The sequence below is a fragment of the Diabrotica virgifera genome, chromosome 8, assembly GCF_917563875.1.
Source record: "Diabrotica virgifera virgifera chromosome 8, PGI_DIABVI_V3a".
Lineage (NCBI taxonomy): Eukaryota > Metazoa > Arthropoda > Insecta > Coleoptera > Chrysomelidae > Diabrotica > Diabrotica virgifera.
Genome location: NC_065450.1, coordinates 65024642 through 65043822, shown reverse-complemented (window position 1 = coordinate 65043822; position 19181 = coordinate 65024642). Strand labels below are relative to the sequence as shown.

The 19181-nt window shown below is 33.2% G+C and overlaps 2 protein-coding genes across 3 annotated transcripts in view; one reads left to right on the top strand and one right to left on the bottom strand.

The window, feature by feature from the left end:
• Window positions 1–14672, top strand: part of LOC126890614 (fumarylacetoacetate hydrolase domain-containing protein 2-like) — a 56154-nt gene extending 41482 nt beyond the window's left edge. Inside the window, exons 3-4 of the mRNA XM_050659697.1 lie at window positions 4864–5192; window positions 14475–14672. Coding sequence (XP_050515654.1) covers window positions 4864–5192; window positions 14475–14625 — 480 coding nt within the window. The 3' untranslated portion in view covers window positions 14626–14672. The remainder of the gene's footprint in view (window positions 1–4863; window positions 5193–14474) is intronic.
• LOC114331767 (probable G-protein coupled receptor CG31760) overlaps window positions 1–19181 on the bottom strand; it is a 923592-nt gene that overhangs the window by 217580 nt on the left and 686831 nt on the right. The gene's annotated exons all lie outside the window — the stretch shown is intronic.

Sequence of the window (19181 nt, the reverse complement as noted above, 5' to 3'; positions counted from 1 at the left end):
ATGGTGCAAAAAATATATGAATAATGTACTTTAAGGAAAAATGAGAAGTACATACATTTAACCTCTCATCCACCAGATTTAAATGCATTGTTTTTCTTTTGCAATACCTCTTAATATAGTGTTATTTCTACTTTCAAAAAGTTGGACGGGTTTAAAATGAAAGGTTTTTGAAAAAAATAAGAACAAATTATAGAGCGCATTTTTAAATTTTCTTAAAATTCTTCCTTTTGCTCCATGCAATTCGAAAATAAAAATGTTCTATTCACGAGAAGTGGTGGGAACCGCCCCCATGATAAAAGCGCCATAGCATATATTATATAGGATAGACTTTGAATTAGGAGATTGGGCTACTCCCAAAATTTCAATAAAATCCATGCAGTAAAATGCAAATAATCCATGCAGTAAACTATTAATTTATCAGAAAAATGAACTAATTTGAAATGAAAGTATGACTAATATTCTATTGATTTATGCAATAATCTATAGTGTGTCCCCGAAATATGGCATCGAACATTTTCTCAAATGCAGGAATTAATGATGCGTAGAACCATAAAATATTTTCAGGTATACAAGGTGTTTCTAAAATATCAAAATAACGAGTAACTTTGTTATTTTTATAGAATGTCAGTATCTAGTACGATAACGATAATAGATCGGTACGATAAAGTTCTCGGGCGGCCCTTCCGTCCAGCGTTTTGTCTGATGATTTTGCCCATTTGATACAGGTATGTCTTATTTAGAACCTAAACCATAGAACTAGTAATCAGAAGAAAAATCCAGGTCCGGATTAAAAAAATTATACTTAAATTCAATGTGACCTTGAAACAACATCCTGTATGTATGTAGGTATGTTGAAATTTTCAAAACCCGTTTGCACATTTGAAAAGAGCACAAATAACTGAGTTTATAGGTTCGCTTTAATGTTTTCTGCAGAAAATGTAATCACTTTAATTTTTAAGAACAGAGATTACAAAACAGGTTTTTAAAGCACTTTTAATAACAAATTATTGAATTTAATGAATACACTCTGATTTTAACACTAATCACTCCTTAGTTGCTACATTGGAACGACCCCTTACTGCTAATCACATCAAAAATACAGGTACAGATTAACAAAAAATATAAAGTCATTGTGACCTTAAAACAACACCCTGTATATTGAAATTTTCAAAACCCGTTTGCACATTGGAAAAGACAAAAAACTACAATTTAATGTTGAAATTATGTCGAAATTTTTAAGAACTCACGACAAAAATTTCGATTTAATTTCCAAATTAATGTCATTAAATTGTCTGCACAAAAATTGAAGCAGTCAATTAAACTTTGTTTTTGTACTCTTTTCAAATGTACAAACGGATTTTAACAATTTTAATATACAGGGTGTTGTTTCAAGGTCAAAATTATTTTATATTTTTTTTGTTAATTCAAATCTGGGTTTTTCTTGTGATTAAGTAAGTGTCGTTCCAATGTAGTATATAATTATGGATTATTTTTAAGATGAATATTTATTTATTAAATTTAGTAATTTATGCAATTAACTAGTTTAGATAGGAAATAAGCCACAATTTTACTAAGAAAATGATTTTATTTACGTTTCAACGCCCAAATCGGGTGTCGTTGTCAAAATACAAAAAATATTAAAACGTTGATAAAATCATTTTTTTAGAAAAATTGTGGCTTATTTCCCAACAATACTAGTTAATTGCAAAAATGCCACAAGAAAATATCTTCAGAACAACGTTTAGTGATTTATTATTTAAAGTGCTTTAAAAACCTGCTTTTTAATCTTATGAGTCCTTAAAAATTTCAGTATATTTAATGTCAAAATTAAAGTCATTAGATTTCCTGTGCCCAAAATTAAAGCGAACCTGTAAACTCAGTTTTTGTGCTCTTTTCAAATGTGCAAATAAATTTTGAAATTTTAAATACATATACAGGGTGTTGTTTTAAGGCCACAGTCACTTTATATATTTTTTTGTTAATCCGGACTTGGATTTTTCTTGTGATTACTAAATGGGTTGTTCCAATGTATCTAGTAAATAAGTGTTGACTATTTTTAAAATGGGTATTTCTTTAATAATTTATTATTATTTAAAAGTTAATAATAATACCTGCTTTTTAATCCCAGAGTTCTTAAAAATTTCAATATAATTTCACAATCACGCACAAACACGCCTTAAACACAGCGGCACACTATCAAATAATTTGACAAACACGTGAAATTTGACAAATAATTTGATCGTTTACAGGGCCTTTTAGTGAGCCTTCGGGCCGCATGAAAAACGCTAGAGGGCCGCATGCGGCCCGCGGGCCGCAGGTTGAGTATCACTGCGCTAGAGCGATAAAGTGACGGTACTCACTAAATGTCAACTTTTCGTTGCCATTGACAAGCGAAAAAATGTTCTTTATCAAGTGATTGTAGAAAAAAATATTAAAACACAGTATCTATGTTTCATGTTTTTGTCATTTATAACTTAAAAAAATTAATCGTAGAAGTTTAAAATATTCACGAGGAAAATAAAATTCCTGTAGCTGGCTGTATACCATAAATCACAAAAAATACAAGATCCTTAGTACCTAAAAGGTATATCTAAAAGACCCCAATATCGGTTACATCACAAAACAAATCGTTTTCGGATTAATAGGTAATCCTTCATCAGTGTTAAGTCAATAACATGCATCCGTGAGCCACCAAAAAATTATGGGTAAGAACCCTTTAAAAGTTTTAAGATCTTAAATGATACTATATATTTTTATTAAAACAGATGGATGTTGCAAATATTCCTGGATATAACGGAGGGCAACACAGGACTCTAACCCACGTGGATGTGATATGCAATGAATGAACCTCACATATTGAAAATTGACACTCAAAATTGAGTTGGCAATCAATTTTCAACATATTGAAAATTGACACTCAAAATTGAGTTGGCACTCAATTTTCAATATGTAAGGTTCATTCCTTGCATGTCACATCCACGTTGGTTAGTGTCCTGTGTTGCCCTGGGTTATATCCAGGAATATTTGGAACATCCATCTGTTTTAATAAAAATATATAGTACCATTTAAGATCTTAAAACTTTTAAAGGGTTCTTACCCATAACTTTTCGGTGGCTCACGCATGCATGCTATTGGCTTAACACTGATGATGGATTAGCTATTAATCCAAAAACGTTTTGTCTTGTGATGTAACCCTTATTGGGGTCTTTTAAATATACCTTTTACAAAGGATCTTATATTTTTTGTTAAAATATTGATTACATTTTATATAGGATAAAGTTTGTTTGAAACGTTAAACATTATAATACCGACTAAATTTTTCCAGAAGCGGTAAAGAATGGGATGACAATTATTAAAACCTGGTAGAATTTACGCAAACTTGATTAGCTCTTATGTCAGTCAAAACAGTCCAGTAAATTTTGTAATTATTTTTTTCTATGTTGGCCGAACCAACTAAAGGACATCACATATTGTTTAGTTTCTGATTAGATATAAAATACTGAAGGAAGGGCAAACATCGGCAACATTACTGTACCTATACTATAATTGCATATTATAATAGGTCTGGATCCCACGTATGAAAAAAAGTTGATTAATAGCAAGCTGAAAATTTGTTAATAGCTTAAGGGTGTCTAGTTGGACAAACTTTGATATATAGGAACACTGGAACAGGGGAAGTTTTAATTGTGGAATAGGTTAAAAATTTGGAACGGTCAGACCACGAAAACGTCACATGTATTTTGTCCGACAGAACTTCCAGTTGATTTGTTTCAAAGAACTTTCATTAAACTCTTATGCAAAAATCAGGCTGCTATTTATCACCAAATGGGAATTATAATGAGTGGAACACGTAGAATATTTCAAATGACAGGAATTATGACAGGTCTTTCATTCTTTCATTAGTTTAAATTTTTCAAAAATATTTATTGGTTTTTTCAGTATTCGAAAAAAATTAACACAATGTCCGTGGTCATATTTTCCAAATCTATCTTTGTCATACAACGGACTCAGTCGAATTGAATATTGTCAGCATATTGTCAGTGAGACAGTGACAATTTTAAATATTTGACAAGGCATCGGGAATATTTTGAGTTGTTGATTAAATAATATTGATAGTGTCTTTCATACATAATTGATTTAAGATGTGAACTTAATAAAAAGTTATTTATTGTTTAATATTTATTGAAGATCCAAGCAGAGAATATACCAGGATATATTCAGTAATCCAAGTATTTTGTTGTTAAAGATGTTCGAAATTTTAAGCGTTTCATAGTATAGTTCGTTCGCTAAACTCAGACACAATTGGCTAGTGATTTTAGTAGGTAATTTTTTTGTTTTTGGCCAATTTTGCCAAAATTGCCACAATTACTAACTATTTAGTAATTATTTTTTGCAAATTTTACGAAATTGGCAAAATTACTTACTAAAATCACTAGCCAATTGTGACTGAATTTAGCGAACCGACTATAACAATATATTATTAAAAAATCACTTTATCACTTTTCCTCTTTTCTTGATTGTTTATTAGTTTTTATTGTACAGTAAATAAATTATTACAATCACTGAATACACAGTTAGTGAAAAAATTATCATTAATTAACTGAATAATAATTAAGGCAATTAATTATACAAGTAAAAGTTTTCCAAGAACATTCAAAAGCCATCTCTAAAGTTAATGATGACATTGTCAAGTAAAGTTTACATATCCATACCAGTGAGAATTTTACTACACGTAATTTGCCGTGTCAAGACAGAAAAAATAGGGATAGCCGTAAAATATTTGCGAATTATGTACCGATGGCTTAAAAATATTTTAAGCAAAGTTATTTGTCATTTTACTGATTTTTATTGTTATTCTTTTAGGCGCTTGACTGGGAAGTAGAACTTGTCGCAATTATAGGAAAAAAAGCCCAATATGTTAAAGCAAAGGATGCTATGGATTACATCTTTGGCTACACAATCACTCAAGATCTGACTGCCAAAGACTGGGTAATGAGAAACAACGGCCAACTGGTTATGTGCAAAAATTTTGATGGATTCTGTCCGCTAGGTCCTTGTATTGTAACAAAAGAAGAGCTGGGGGATCCCTATAACGTAAAACTAAAAACTTGGGTTAACGGAGAACTAAAACAAAGTGGTCATTCAGAAAATATGCTACAAAGAATTGACACTCTTGTGGAATATTTAACAAGGTAATTATTTTAAGCTACTTCTAATAGGGTTATTGTCTTCTCCTTCAAGTAGAATTTTAAAGAGACAATAGGTAACTAAAATATTAAGTAGGAAACTGAAATTAGAATTCTCAATCTTGGAACCATTAAACAGAAATACAAATAAACCATCTTTTTTCTTTTTCTTGGATTTGGTTGAGTTTTGCTCTGATTTTGGACCATGAGATACTTCTCCTTTGTATGTCCTTCCTTCTCCTTTGCAAGGATCCTTAGTTAAGCGCTCCCTATTTTTAATCTTATCCCCTATATTTAAGAATTCCCAATTATTCCAGTAAAAATAGTTGCCAAAAACTACAGACAAAAAAAGTATCTTTACTTTAAACATATCAACTATATAGTTTCCAAGACAAAATGTTTGTAAGACTAGACAATACATCCACCAAATGGTGTTATTATACCCTCGCATCCGCCAAAATATAGTTTTTGAGAAATGCTTAATAAGCGAATAAAAAAAACATTCTCAAACTTTATATTTTGGTGGATGCCCCTGTATAATCAAGATTGCTAATCTCTAAGTGGAACCACAAATTGTAAAAACAAAATTTATTTAAAAAAATTCAGAATACGTTTCAACATTTTTGTTATCTTCAGCTTTATAAATTGGGAGAACTTACATTGAGCAGATTACAAACTGGTCAAACAATTTAATTACTTAGGCTCCGTTATTACTAACAACTGAGGCCTATACAGGACCTCATCAATTTTATTCATTTTCACATTGTAGTTTGAAAAAGGTAAGAAAGTTTGAAACCAAGGAAGGATTGCGACAAGGAGACCCACTATCAATAATTGCATTCAATTTGACATTGGAAGGAATAATCAGGAAAGCAGAATAAACATGCAATAAACGATATTTAAAAACGGCCACCCATGCATAGCATTTGCAGATGATCTGACGTTATTAGAAACAAGCAAGAAAGAACTACACAAGTTAATGAAAAATATAAAAAAGCCAAAAATTTGAACTTAAAATAAATGAAGAGAAGACAAAGTGTATGATAATGGGAGAGACCCAAAAAGAAAATAACACCATATAGATGGAGACCAAGTAGATGGAGAAAAAACATAATTTTCCAAAAGAGCCAAAAAAATTAATTATCTAGGAGTCAAAATAAACAAAAATGGTCATGGGCAGGAGGAGATAAAGGCAAGAATAGCTAAAGGAAATAAAAAGTATGGAGCATTACGAACATTAATGAAATCATTAGACAGTTATTAGACCTACAGCAACATACGCATGTGAAACATGGGTGATGAAAAAGTCAGAAACACACCTTTTAGAAATGCGGGAGAAGAAAATGCAAAGAGGTGTGAAAATAGAAGATCAGTGGAAAAGAAGAACCAATAAAGAACTGGACGAACTGTATGAGCCAACGATAACGACGGCAATCAAAGCACAACTACATATATTTTGCAATCAAAGCACAACTATATTTTGAGGCACATCGAAAAAATGGGAAATGAAAGAATGCAAAAATTGTACTCTGACGAAGAACAATACAAAAGAGGAGGAAAGGTAGGCCAAGGAAAAGATGGAAGGACTTTGTACGAAGACCTGAAGAAAAGTAACTTTTAGCAATGGAAAGAACTAGTATTGGACAGAAGGAGTGTATAAAAAGATTGAAGTGGAAATTAAATAAAATTTGTAAGAGTGAAATAAAATGTAACCAGAAATGTAAACGTTTTAGCCCTAGACTATAAAGATGTAGGGTGGTATGTACCCTTAGTGTAGGGTTGGTTAGCAGGAATACACTTATTTACCCAAGAGTACTCTATTGGTGGTTAATTACAGTTGTTTTAATGTTGTTAGTACTCAGTTGATGACGGCAATCATTATATTTATATTACTCTAGGCGACAGGCAACCTAAAACCTAACTGAATCTCTCGAAATCTGACTAATCCTAATCCTTCCTTAAAATTCCGCGTGTATCTATTTATTACATCGATTTCTTTGTATACGATTTACTTCCATTTCTATGTCAAGTTTGCATATGTATGACATAATAATATGTTTACCGCTTGCTCAGCAGAATTCACCGTGTCCCCAAAATGCGTGCCCCACATTCGTGGTATACATTGATCGTCTCTTTGTTTAATATTCTATATAAATAATATCGTAATTAAGTAGTTTGTATTTTTTAGTTACGGTATTGTATAAGACCTACAAGGCCCGTTGAGCTTAATTAAAAATAAAAGTGCTCAGCGAGAAGACAACCGCTTTTTATAATTTACAAAATCATTTCTTCCTTGTATTATTTGATAAAAACAGTTCCTAAACATTTTGTTTTTATGAAACATCTCGCAACACCAAATAACGGATTAGAAAATCGTTAATGTATTTCATAACTTTCTGCGCCATTGCTTATCACGTATGTATATGCTTATTTCCCTTATTTGTTTTCACACAGCAATCTCCTATAGCGAGAGACGTGAGGTGGCTCGAGCCCTATTCAATTTGCTTTCAATACTCTTCGATCATTGAATCCATTACATTATCTTTTTATGACAACTGCCATCGACGTGAGGCCCCTACAGAACCTCATTTATATTTTCATTTTCGCATTGAGGTTGCTCAATATTCTATTACAATGCTTGGGATATTCTGAATGAAAATATATAAGATGGAAATCGTATTCGTGAAATATGACGTAAATAGCAAATTTTGCATTTCCTGATAACATTTTTGAAATTTAGTTTGCAAATTATCGGTTATCTTTATTATCTGGATTTTATGATTATACGCAAAATAATCATTGTTTTTTGCCTTTGCTTTTGTTGTTTACGTTTATTTTCTACCTACCATATAAGCAGATTACTGGAAAATTGGCCATTTTCCAGAAACATTATTTACCAGCAATTTTATTGCTGGAATCGAATCTTATGATTGCATATATTAATAATATAGGCATGAAAAGATAGTGTGCTATTTTTTATAAACCAATTACAGCTCCCGAATCTTATTTTTTCTTTAACTATTGCTCTGCAACTCCGAAGATTTTAACTTTACACCGTAAATTAATTCTGCATACAGATTTTTTTTCCCAATTTTATTCAACGAACATTTTAGGTAAATAATTATTTATCAATAATTAAATAAGTTGGTGACATAAAAGGCTTTTTTAGTATGGATTATAGTTCCAGAAGTTGGTGAAAATTGAACGAATAGTTTAGCAATAATTAAATTGTTAATTAACAATTTATGGTCGCAATAATAACCATTATAATTATGATATATAATATATAAGAATAACTACGATTTTCGTAAAAAAGGCCCTATATCTATCTAAACGTACTTTACAGAATTGAAATTGGACTGTTTAAGCGCCGCAAGGAATGTTTTAAAAACAATTTTTTGGTTTATAAACAAATAGAATATATCGGCAAGTATATGGTATTAGAAAAGACGCGACAGGATGCTTATTTTAAAAGATAAAAAGTTAATTTATTGCGATGAGTGGTTCCTCCCTAATAACACAAAACATTCCAGGAATGTTCCTAGAAGGTACACACAGGACATTGAAAACATTCCTGGAATGTCCCCAAAAGCACACGAATGTCCCTGGAAAGTCCCAGGAAAGTGCTGTGTCAGCATTTTAAACATTCCTTGAATGTCTTGTTGGAACATTCCATGAATGTCTACGAATGTTCTTTGGACATTGACAGTATATTTTTTAGACTGAATGTCTTGTTTGAACATTCCACGAATGTCCATGAATGTCCACGAATGTTCCTAGGACATTCACAGTATATTTTTTAGACATTTTCTGAAATATATCGTCAGTGATGTGACAATACCTCCTATATGTTTTTTCATGAGTTTTGCAGGAGACGAAAAACATTTTTTAAGGCCACCTCCTGTTTTCATGCGTAAGTTTTGACTTGTTTTGTAGTAAATAGATAGTTGAATTTACTACAAAACAAGTCAAAAAATATATGAAAACAGGAGGTGGCCCAAACAAGTGTTTAGTCTCTCTTAGAAATCTCATGAAAAAACAGATAGGAGGTATTGTCACATCACTGACGATATGTGGCCATACCAAATAATGCATCCTTGATAAATATAAACATTTTGAGAACAGGACACCATTATGCACTATACAAGCACAAATACAAAACAAAACAAACAACAAAAACATACACGTTTGGTTTACCAAACATTACCAAAACGAAAACAAGACGGCAAGATGGCCGAACCGAAGCCACGCGATTCACGCGAAGCGCCGAAGTGAGGTCGTTCGTTGTGGTCATTGGTCGTTTTTAGTCACGTGATGCCCTCTCTAAGCGCCGTTCACAAATTCTGACAAATACACGCTCGGCGAATTTGAAAATGAACGCAATTAAGAATAATTATAAATGCCTCTCTTCGTTTTTGCACAAGTTTCTGTTATATGTAATGTTATATCGTTACAAGTATTTATTATTTGGCAGCTTAAAATATAGGAACATTGGTAGTATGTTCACAGAATGTCTTATGGTAACATTCCAGGAATAATTTAATCAGATGTTCACCGAATGTTCCCTAAATGGCCAGGACATTCAAATATTGATAGAACTTTGGTAGTACATTCCTGGAATGTTTTGTGTTGTTAGGGCTGAGATACAACCGTCAAAGTTGACCGGCATGTACGGCGAAAGATGGTAATTTTCGAACCATTACCTTTTTATTTCGGTCCTCTTTCTACATACATATTTTCAAGAGACTCATAACATAATTATATTAATAAAAACCATCGCATCGGTATTACGCCTGAAAAATACAAAAAAAAAAAATACCTAAATCCCAATCAAAAATTAGGTTGAAGAAAATAGAATCTCAAAGTTCAAAATCAGTACTTATAAGAGTTTTTACTGACGTGGTGCATACAAAATTTTATCGCCAACAATTTGATATTGGTTATAACACCTACTTACAATTTACAATTCAAGAATTTTTTAAATTTTAGACGTAATAAAAATTTCATGACAGTGATGACAGATGACTTTTGCATAATGGCCGCTTCCGATTTTTAATATCTAGATTGTTATCAATGTTGAATAAATACTAAATCGGTAAAGTTTTGATTGATTTTATATAATTACAAAATACTACAGAATTTCACTTTTTGGCATAAATTTAATTAACAATGTCGTAAATTTTGTACAATATTTTTAATAATAAAAGTAAATAAATTGTAAGTTAACTCAAATAAATAATCGATTACTGCCATCCACCACTTACATTCAATCTCGATTAATCGCGGCAGGTAAAGTAAAATTCTTCTTTTAGTACAATAAAGTGTTACTTTACTGCCGCAAATGAGGGCGAATGAGTACAATAATGAATGACTTTAGTGACGGTTGGCGATAATAGTATATTACTTTATGAGGCGGAGAAGCATGACTTTTCTTGACGCGCCCGATATTACGCGCCGAACGAAGTGAGGCGCGTAATAGAGGGCAAGTCAAGAAGAGTCGCTTCTTTGCCGAATAAAGTATACTATTTTTTCTTCAAACGTAGCAATTTTCAACCATAAATAGTACAATTCATACGCTATTTTTACTCGAAATTAACTGTGACAACTATCAAAGTCGTCTAGATGTTAGAAATTAAAATAATTAAGTCGTCGCGTCGGTGGGATTTGCGTCTCCCTGGTTACAGTTGTTTGACAGTTGTTTGCAATTATTAAAGACAGCTTATTGTTGTTGCAACCGCAAGCGCAAATTTAGTGCGAAAATGGAAAACCTAAACGAAATTGAGTCCGCGGCTAATGATGCAGTAGCACGTTTGGGGCCCTCCAAGTCCGGAATAAAGTATCGGTTAGCGTACAAGCACTTCCAAGAGTGGTGCGATACAAGAGGAGTACGGCAAGTTACCGAAGACGTTTTACTGGCATATTTTAATATAATGGAAAATGAAAATAAATGGAAATCTTCTACAATGTGGTCACGATACTCTATGATAAAATCCGAGTTAGTTAGAAAAAATGTGGATATAAGCAAATTTTTAAAGTTACGTGCCTTTCTGAAAAAGACAAGCGAAGGATATACTGCAAAGAAGTCTAAAGTTTTCACTAAAGACGAGTTTGATAAATTTTTGTTTGAAGCGCCAGATAAGTTGTATTTAGGATTAAAGGTAAAAAAAATTATATTGCAAAGCATGTAGTATACTCTACTAAATTATAAAAATATTTCAGATTGTTTTGTTAATTGGGGTTACCGGCGCCTGTCGATGCGACGAAATGGTAAAAATGAAGACTGTGAACATTGAGGATAAAGAAAATGTAATAATTATCAAAATTCCAGACAGTAAAACACGACAAATTAGATCTTTTACGATAATTGGTCAAAACTACATTAAACTGTATAAAAAGTATGCATCACTGCGGCCTGAAAATTTCACAGAAAACCGATTTTTTATCAAGTACCAAAATGGAAAGTGTTACCGAAGCGTCATGGGAATACATTCGATCAGCGCAGTAGCCCAAAAAGTAGCTAGTTATTTAAATTTAAACGATGCAAGCGCATACACGGGTCACTCTTTACGACGAACTTCAGCAACACTTTTAATTGATGGAGGCGGAAATCTAGAATGCCTCAAACGACATGGGGGCTGGAAATCAAGCACGGTTGCCGAAGGATATATAGAGGATTCAATAAGAAATAAGAACGATAATGCTCAAAAAATTTTAAACCCTCATGATTCGCCAACATCGGGAATGATTGCTGAAAGTTGTGCTCGACCATCAGTATCATCAACAATTACCAATGCGTATCAAGAGGGAACATTTTTGCACGGTTTCAATTTTGAAAATACCTCATTAACTAATTGTACTTTTAATATTACTATAAATAAAAATGATGTTTAATTGTTGTTAATGACATTTGTATTATTGCTTTGTGACATGTTTCATATTGTTGCCATGACAACATTTTTCCCTCCGCCGTAAAGAAATGGGAAAAAAAAACTGCTGCCGGCGGAGACATCAAACTTTGACAGGATCAAGTTAGATAAGTAATGTCATCATTATTTAACGTTTGAAGAAAAAATAATTTTACGTGGTCCTGTAACTTTATTGACCATCAATACAGCTAGATATTAATACAATTAGTGCTCACTGTTACGCTACTGAAAAGTAAAGTTTTGTGAAAACGGTATCACCCATTTATTGTTTTCAGGATATAATATAAATGCTTTGCATGGACGACTAAATATCGGAAAAACCTGCAACGCATTGTTGATATGTGATTTTGAATATTAGGTTATGAAATCAGTTTTGTTTTGAAAATGTTGTGTATAGAGGAGTTAGATAACATTTTGTCATTACATTTTACCAAACAAAATGATAGGAGAAAAACATTTCTAATTTTGGATGTAATTTCGAGTTAAATTGAAATATAGGTCATTTGATTTCAGATGTCGTTTTTCCGTTTTCCGTAAAGTTTCCTTTACATTGATGATTGATGACAGTGTTTCCAACAATGTCAATGTCATCCGTGTATAGTAGAATTTTGATCTATTTACTGTCATTAGTTCTGATCTAACTTTTGCTATCCTTACTACTTTCTTGAGGATTATATTAAAAAGGAGAGTTGACTTCTTACTACACCGCCGAGGAGCTGTACTCCCTGCTACACCTTACTATTTTACTCATGAGGTTTTCTAGGTCTTGCAAACTATCTGTTATTACTACTGTATCATCTGCATATCTGATATTGTTAACTAAGACTCCATTTACTCTTATGCCGACTGTTTCATCTTCCAGAGTTTCTCGAATGACCTCTTCATAATAAGCGTTAAATAATAGAAGTGATATAATACAGTCCTGCCTGACTCTTTATTTCCATTTTTTCAGATGTTTCTTTTTCAATTCTTGCTATTGCTCGTTGATTGTAATAGAGGTGTGTTATTAGCCTTAAATCTCTTTCATCTAGGTTTTTATTTTTTAGAATTTCCATGAGTCGATCATGTTTTACTTTATCAAACGCTGCATTGTAGTCTATAAAACAAACGTAAAGAGAACGATTAACATTGAAACATATCTGTGTCACCACGTTGAAGGAGAATAATGCTTCTCTGGTACCCATACCATTGCGGAACCCATATTGAGTGTCACTAATATCCAGTTTAGAGTGTATTCTGACGTGGATAATTTTCAGTAGTACAAGAGCTCTAAAATTATCGAATTTTCCCCGAGTGACACTTTGACAGTTTTAATTTCACGACCCGAAGGGGAGTGAAATTATGTCAAAGTGTCACGAGGGCAAAAATTCGACAATAATTTTAGAGATCGAGTGCAATTTGTTGCGATTATTTCATGAATAAAACTGTTCAAAACAAAAATTTTATTGTAATTTATTTATGTAAGTACAAATTAGTACAATTAAACACACAGTTGTTATAAATATTTGACGGCTGAAAATCATCACTTTTATAACTTGTAAAACATTAATTGTCATTAATGTCACTGAATGTATTTTTCAACGAAATATTATAGCAACGAAGGGCATCTAACGTAATATACTTGACGACCGGAAATTATCAAAAATTATCAGTTTAATTTGTTTAGCTTTCTATTGGTCAGAATCTCGTATGAATGAAATAATCAACAGAATTTCAAGACACTAAGCTTATGGCTTGATAGTCACTGCACTCTTTGGCATGCACTTTCTTTGGCAAACACACAAATGCTGATGTCAACATTTCTCTAGGGATGATTCCCATAGTATGGACAGAGTTGAACAGTTCTAGTATTATGTCCAGGTTTTTCCCGTTGACCAATTTTAATAGCTCGCTTAGTAATTCATCTGGAGCAACAGATTTATTGGTTTTCATTGAATTTAATGCCTGACTAACCTCTAATTTTTTTATCTCTGGGCCTACATCTCCCGTTTGGCTAACTGCGGATGTACTAGCTTCTCTCTGGTCATAGAATAGTTCCTCGATGTACTCTTTCCATTGTAGAGGTATCAGCTTCTCCTTATTTCAGACTATTGTTTATTTCAAAGGATTCTGAGAGTTTGTTACCTATCCCTTACTTTGGATATACATATTTCTGTTCTCATTCATTCAGAGTTCTGCCATTCCATTCCCCATCTGATCCCTTTTAATGTTGTTATAATATGCTTGTCGGAAATCTATGAAGACATTATGGATTGAACGGAAACTATTGACTTTCCATAATTTTTCAAGCAACTGCTTTAGAGTAAAAATCTGATAAGTTTAATGAATTTTATAGATAATCGAATTTCTTTTTATCTTTCAGTGTAATGACGTTGCTTCCTGGTGATCTAATACTTACTGGAACACCCTTCGGCGTTGGTGCCAGCCAAATTCCGCCGCAATATTTACAGAAAGGAGATTTGGTGGAAAGTGAAATAGACAAAATTGGAAAAATGTCTCACCGGATAGTGTAGTATTTTTTTTCAACATAATATTACTGTAATATAGAGATTATAAAGATCTTCGTTTTTTTAATATACGGGGTTTATTAAAATCGAGCGGATTAAATTCTGGGCTCGTGATGGCGAATGACAATGACTACCACGAACAATCCAGCCTTTAGGAAAATTGGTATTTTAGTATGTTCCCACTGCCCTCGCATAATGTGGAAATGCACCATCTTGCATGAAATATATGTGTACTCACCACCACAAAATTCCGCCACTAAAAATTTTTGATTAAGTTTGACAATTTATAACTGTATTCAAGATGTTCAAGATTCTTACATCAGTTTGTAGGTAAATGTATTGATATCGTTTGTTATTATTCTGGTAATAAGACATTTTTCATAGATGGCATTTTACGGGACTGAATGGAAGCGTTGTATTTGTTTCATAGTCCTTTCGTATTATTCATGGAGGCATAACTAAGATTCTGTTTTTGGAACTATCTGGATATCTCTTTTCTTGTAAGAACTGCATAATTTCTCGTAAATAAAAACACTGATTAACTCATAAACATAAATATCTTAAATACAGGTTGAATTGATAAGATTAGAATGGCCCGCAGATGCAGCCTAGATCTCGATCCTATCGAGCATTTATGGGATGAATTGAAAATAGCTATTCACCGTTATCCTAGGTCTCCAGAAAACTTGGTACAGTTATGGCCCTGGTAGAGGAATATCGGGCTATTCTCCAGGCAAAGATAGCACATCTTATTTATTCGATGCTAAACAGATTGCGAGAAGACGCTGCTGCGAGAGGTGGACATAACCGCTATTGAATTGTTTTGTTGTTAATTTTGATTGTGTTGTTAATTTTACTGCGTTTTTCAAAATTTGAAATTTTTCGCGAGCCGCGATTAATCAATTGTTTAAAAAGTGTAAAAATGGTATTTTTTCCTCAGTGAGAAAATTTTTTCTCGGTGTTTGGATTTCACGAATTTTAAAGTGAAATAAAATGGTTTACATCGCTATTTCAAATATGCAAATATTTCTAAAGGCAGCCTTTACTATTTCAGGATACCTCGATTCTTCATTATGTTTTCATCTTTGTCTGGGACGGCCTACTAATCTTCTACCGCGTGGTCTATCAAAAAACACTGTTTTTCTACAACCACTATTCAAAGTGCACTTTTCTGCACGGTTTTATGTTAGCAAACTTGATATTTTCTCACAGTATAAGATATTTGACATTAGTGTGCAGAAAATTGACGTTTCTGTGCCGCAAAGTGACGTTTCTGTGCCGCAAAGTGACGTTTCTGTGCCGCAAAGTTCTTTTCTGCACAGTTGACTACCTCATTCTGAGTAACGTTTTATTCTGTTTACATCCGTGGACTACCGCATTCTGAGTAACGTTATATTCTGTTTACATCCGTGGTTAAACTTTAGACAAATATATAACCTATAAGACAATTATTATATTTAACTATAGCATAGAAACTAAATTATGGATGTTATAACTGTTTTATTTTACAATTTTATTCTTATTAAACATTTTATAATTATCAAATAACCAATAAGGATTTAGCAACCTGTGCAAGAGACGTCGAATGAAGTAGGTTTTGTGTAAATCCGTGACTGCATAAGTATAATGTCCATAATGTGTAATAATTGTTTAAATTTAAACAAATTAAGGCAGTGCATTAATTTTTTAACTGATTTCTGTGCAATTTATTTAGATATAAGGAATTTAAATTAGTAGGTATTAATTAAATACAGTTTAAAATTTATCACATAGGTACCTATTATAATTAATCGTCGTTTGGAAATTGTGATTTTTATTTTTAGGAAAAACTGTGCTTGTAGAAAAAGTATAGTGTGAAACACGTGCAGAAAGGTAATTTCTCACTCGTTTGAATTGCGGCACTCGCTTGCGCTCGTACCGCAACTTTTCAAACTCGTGAGAAATTAGTACCTTTCTCCACTTGTTGCACAATATACTATTTTGACACTCTACCTTCCTCTGACTTTACCACATGATCTGACCATCTTATCCGGTTAGCTTTTATATGTCTGACGATGTTTTCAGTACCACACAGTCACCAATTCAGTTGTGCGGCACCTTCTCCACTCTCCTGTCAATTCATCACTTTGAGGGCCAAATATCATTCTGAGACCTTTACTTTTAAAAACCAGCAGCATATTTATTTCCTGCTGATGTAGATAGAATCCATGTTTCACTTCCGTATGTAATAATTGGGCGAATAACTGGCATGCACAATCCAAATTTAGATTGTCTTTTTGGCAACTTGGATCTTAATAATGATGATAGGGAGTATATTGCTTTATTCCACGCAACTGTCCTTGTTGAGACCCCTTTTTATATGTGGCTGTCATCTGTGATTACCGCCCCTAGATGTTTAAACTCTTTTACTACTTCGAAGTTGTGGTCATTAATAGTTACGTTCTGCCTAACTCTTGGTCTTGGATTTTGTAGTATGTATTTCGTCTTCTCTTTAATTATTCGAAGGCCTAGACTACCTGTTTCTTCCTTGAGTTGTAAAAATACCTCTCTCACATCTCTTGTAGAATGAGCAGCAGCTCTAAATCATCAGCAAAGGCCAACAATAGTTTATCCTTGATTCGAAAATCCTCCTGTCAGCTCAGATGATACTTTAGTACAGTAGAGCGTCGATTATCCGAACGTCGATCAACCGAACGACCGGTTATCCGAACTCCCGACTCCCGCACTCGAGTACTGAGCAGCAAGGGCGAATATAAGGGGGGGCCGAGGGGGCCCGGGCCCCTCCCGAAATAAAAATAAATAAATGAAAAATGGTTGATGAAGTTAAAAATACAAGTTAACACAAAATATTGAAGTGGATGGAGATTGATTGATTTTATGGAGATTGATATATACTGTTTGTTGTGCATGCTGGCTGTTCGGAAGGATTTATCCAAGGAGCATAACTGGTTTATAGAGCCTACACTACTATTTTATAGTCATAATCATTAGTCGTAGAGATTATCATTGTCAAATGAATTCCAAAATTTTTGAAAAATATGTAATAGAAAAATTGTTAAGACATTAAACAAGAAAAAGGGGAAAAAGCTCGGACTCGGAAGTAGGTGCTAATTATGGTAACCCCTCACTTACGTCCGTGCATTATTCTCCCCTTCCTTTTTTGGGATCTCCCTAAACGGCAACTTTGCTCAGAGTCGTTCTTAACGTAGCCAGTACATTTTACTTACTACCGCTTTAATTTTAGCGATATGGCAACGCTGTGCGGAACGTTCTCGGCGCATGCTGTGTTGATTGTTTTCAGAGAAGCGTCAGTTACAAACTGCAATTAAGTGGTGTTGAGTTTGCTTTATTTGTTATTCGTTTGTTGTTATCCGTTGTTATATAGTTCAGCTCATTTCGTTATGAAGAGACAAGCTTCAATTGAAACCTTTTTTACGAAAAGGCTAAACGTAAGTGAACCTAGTGAAGTTAACTGTGCCGTTAGCAATGATGCTGCGTCTTCTGTTGTTGCTACTACGAGCACCGATCCATTTCCAGTAGCAGAGGACCGTAACCAGTTAGGCTTATTACAAGTAATAGCAAACAAATATGATATTGGACACTATTGTCAAATCAACTCTACTCAAAGCTTAACAAATGAAGAAAAAAATTCACTGTTAGAAAATGTTTGGAAACCTCCGATTGGATATAAATTTCCTACTATTTCTAGTTCAAACCATGCTAGATCTTTTCAAATGAAATGGCTAGAAGAATTTAAGTGGTTAGCATATTCCGAGGAAAAATCTGGGTCATTTTGTAAATACTGCGTAATATTTTCTCACTCCGAAACTGTAGGAAAAGGAGACCACCAAATGTCAGGGGCATTGGTAAATAAGGCTTTCACTAATTTGAAAAAGGCAAAAGAAGTATTTGGTAAACACGAAAAATGTACATATCACAAACGATCAATTTTGGTAGCTCAAAATACAAAATCTGTTGTAACTAAAAAATCGGAGAGTGTTATCAATCAACTAAATGCTCAAAGAATAATAGATATTAAAGAAAACAGGAAAAAGCTTATTCCTATAATAGAAAGTATAAGATTTTGCGGGAGGCAACAAATAGCACTAAGAGGCCACCGTGACAGTGGACGAATAGGCTTAGAAGAGCCAGAAAAAAATGATGGAAATTTCCGATCTTTGCTCAGATACAGGGCTAACAGTGGAGACAATGATCTAAAACTTCAATTATTGAGCAGTGGTGGTAAGAGTATGTACACAAGTTCTTTTATTCAAAATGAACTGATTAGCACGTTTGGTCATTTGATTCAAAGTCAGATTGTCACAAATGTCAGAAAATCTATTTTTTACTCTGTTTTGGCAGACGAAACAACTGACATTAGTCAAGTTGAACAGTTTTCTCTTTGTGTACGGTATGTCGACGACTCATCATATAAAATCAGAGAAGATTTCCTGACTTTTGTTCCAGTGTATGACGTTACTGGGGCAGCATTAGCTAACACAGTTTTGGATACCTTGTCAAGCTTAGGGCTTGACCTGAACAAATTGAGAGGCCAAGGGTAC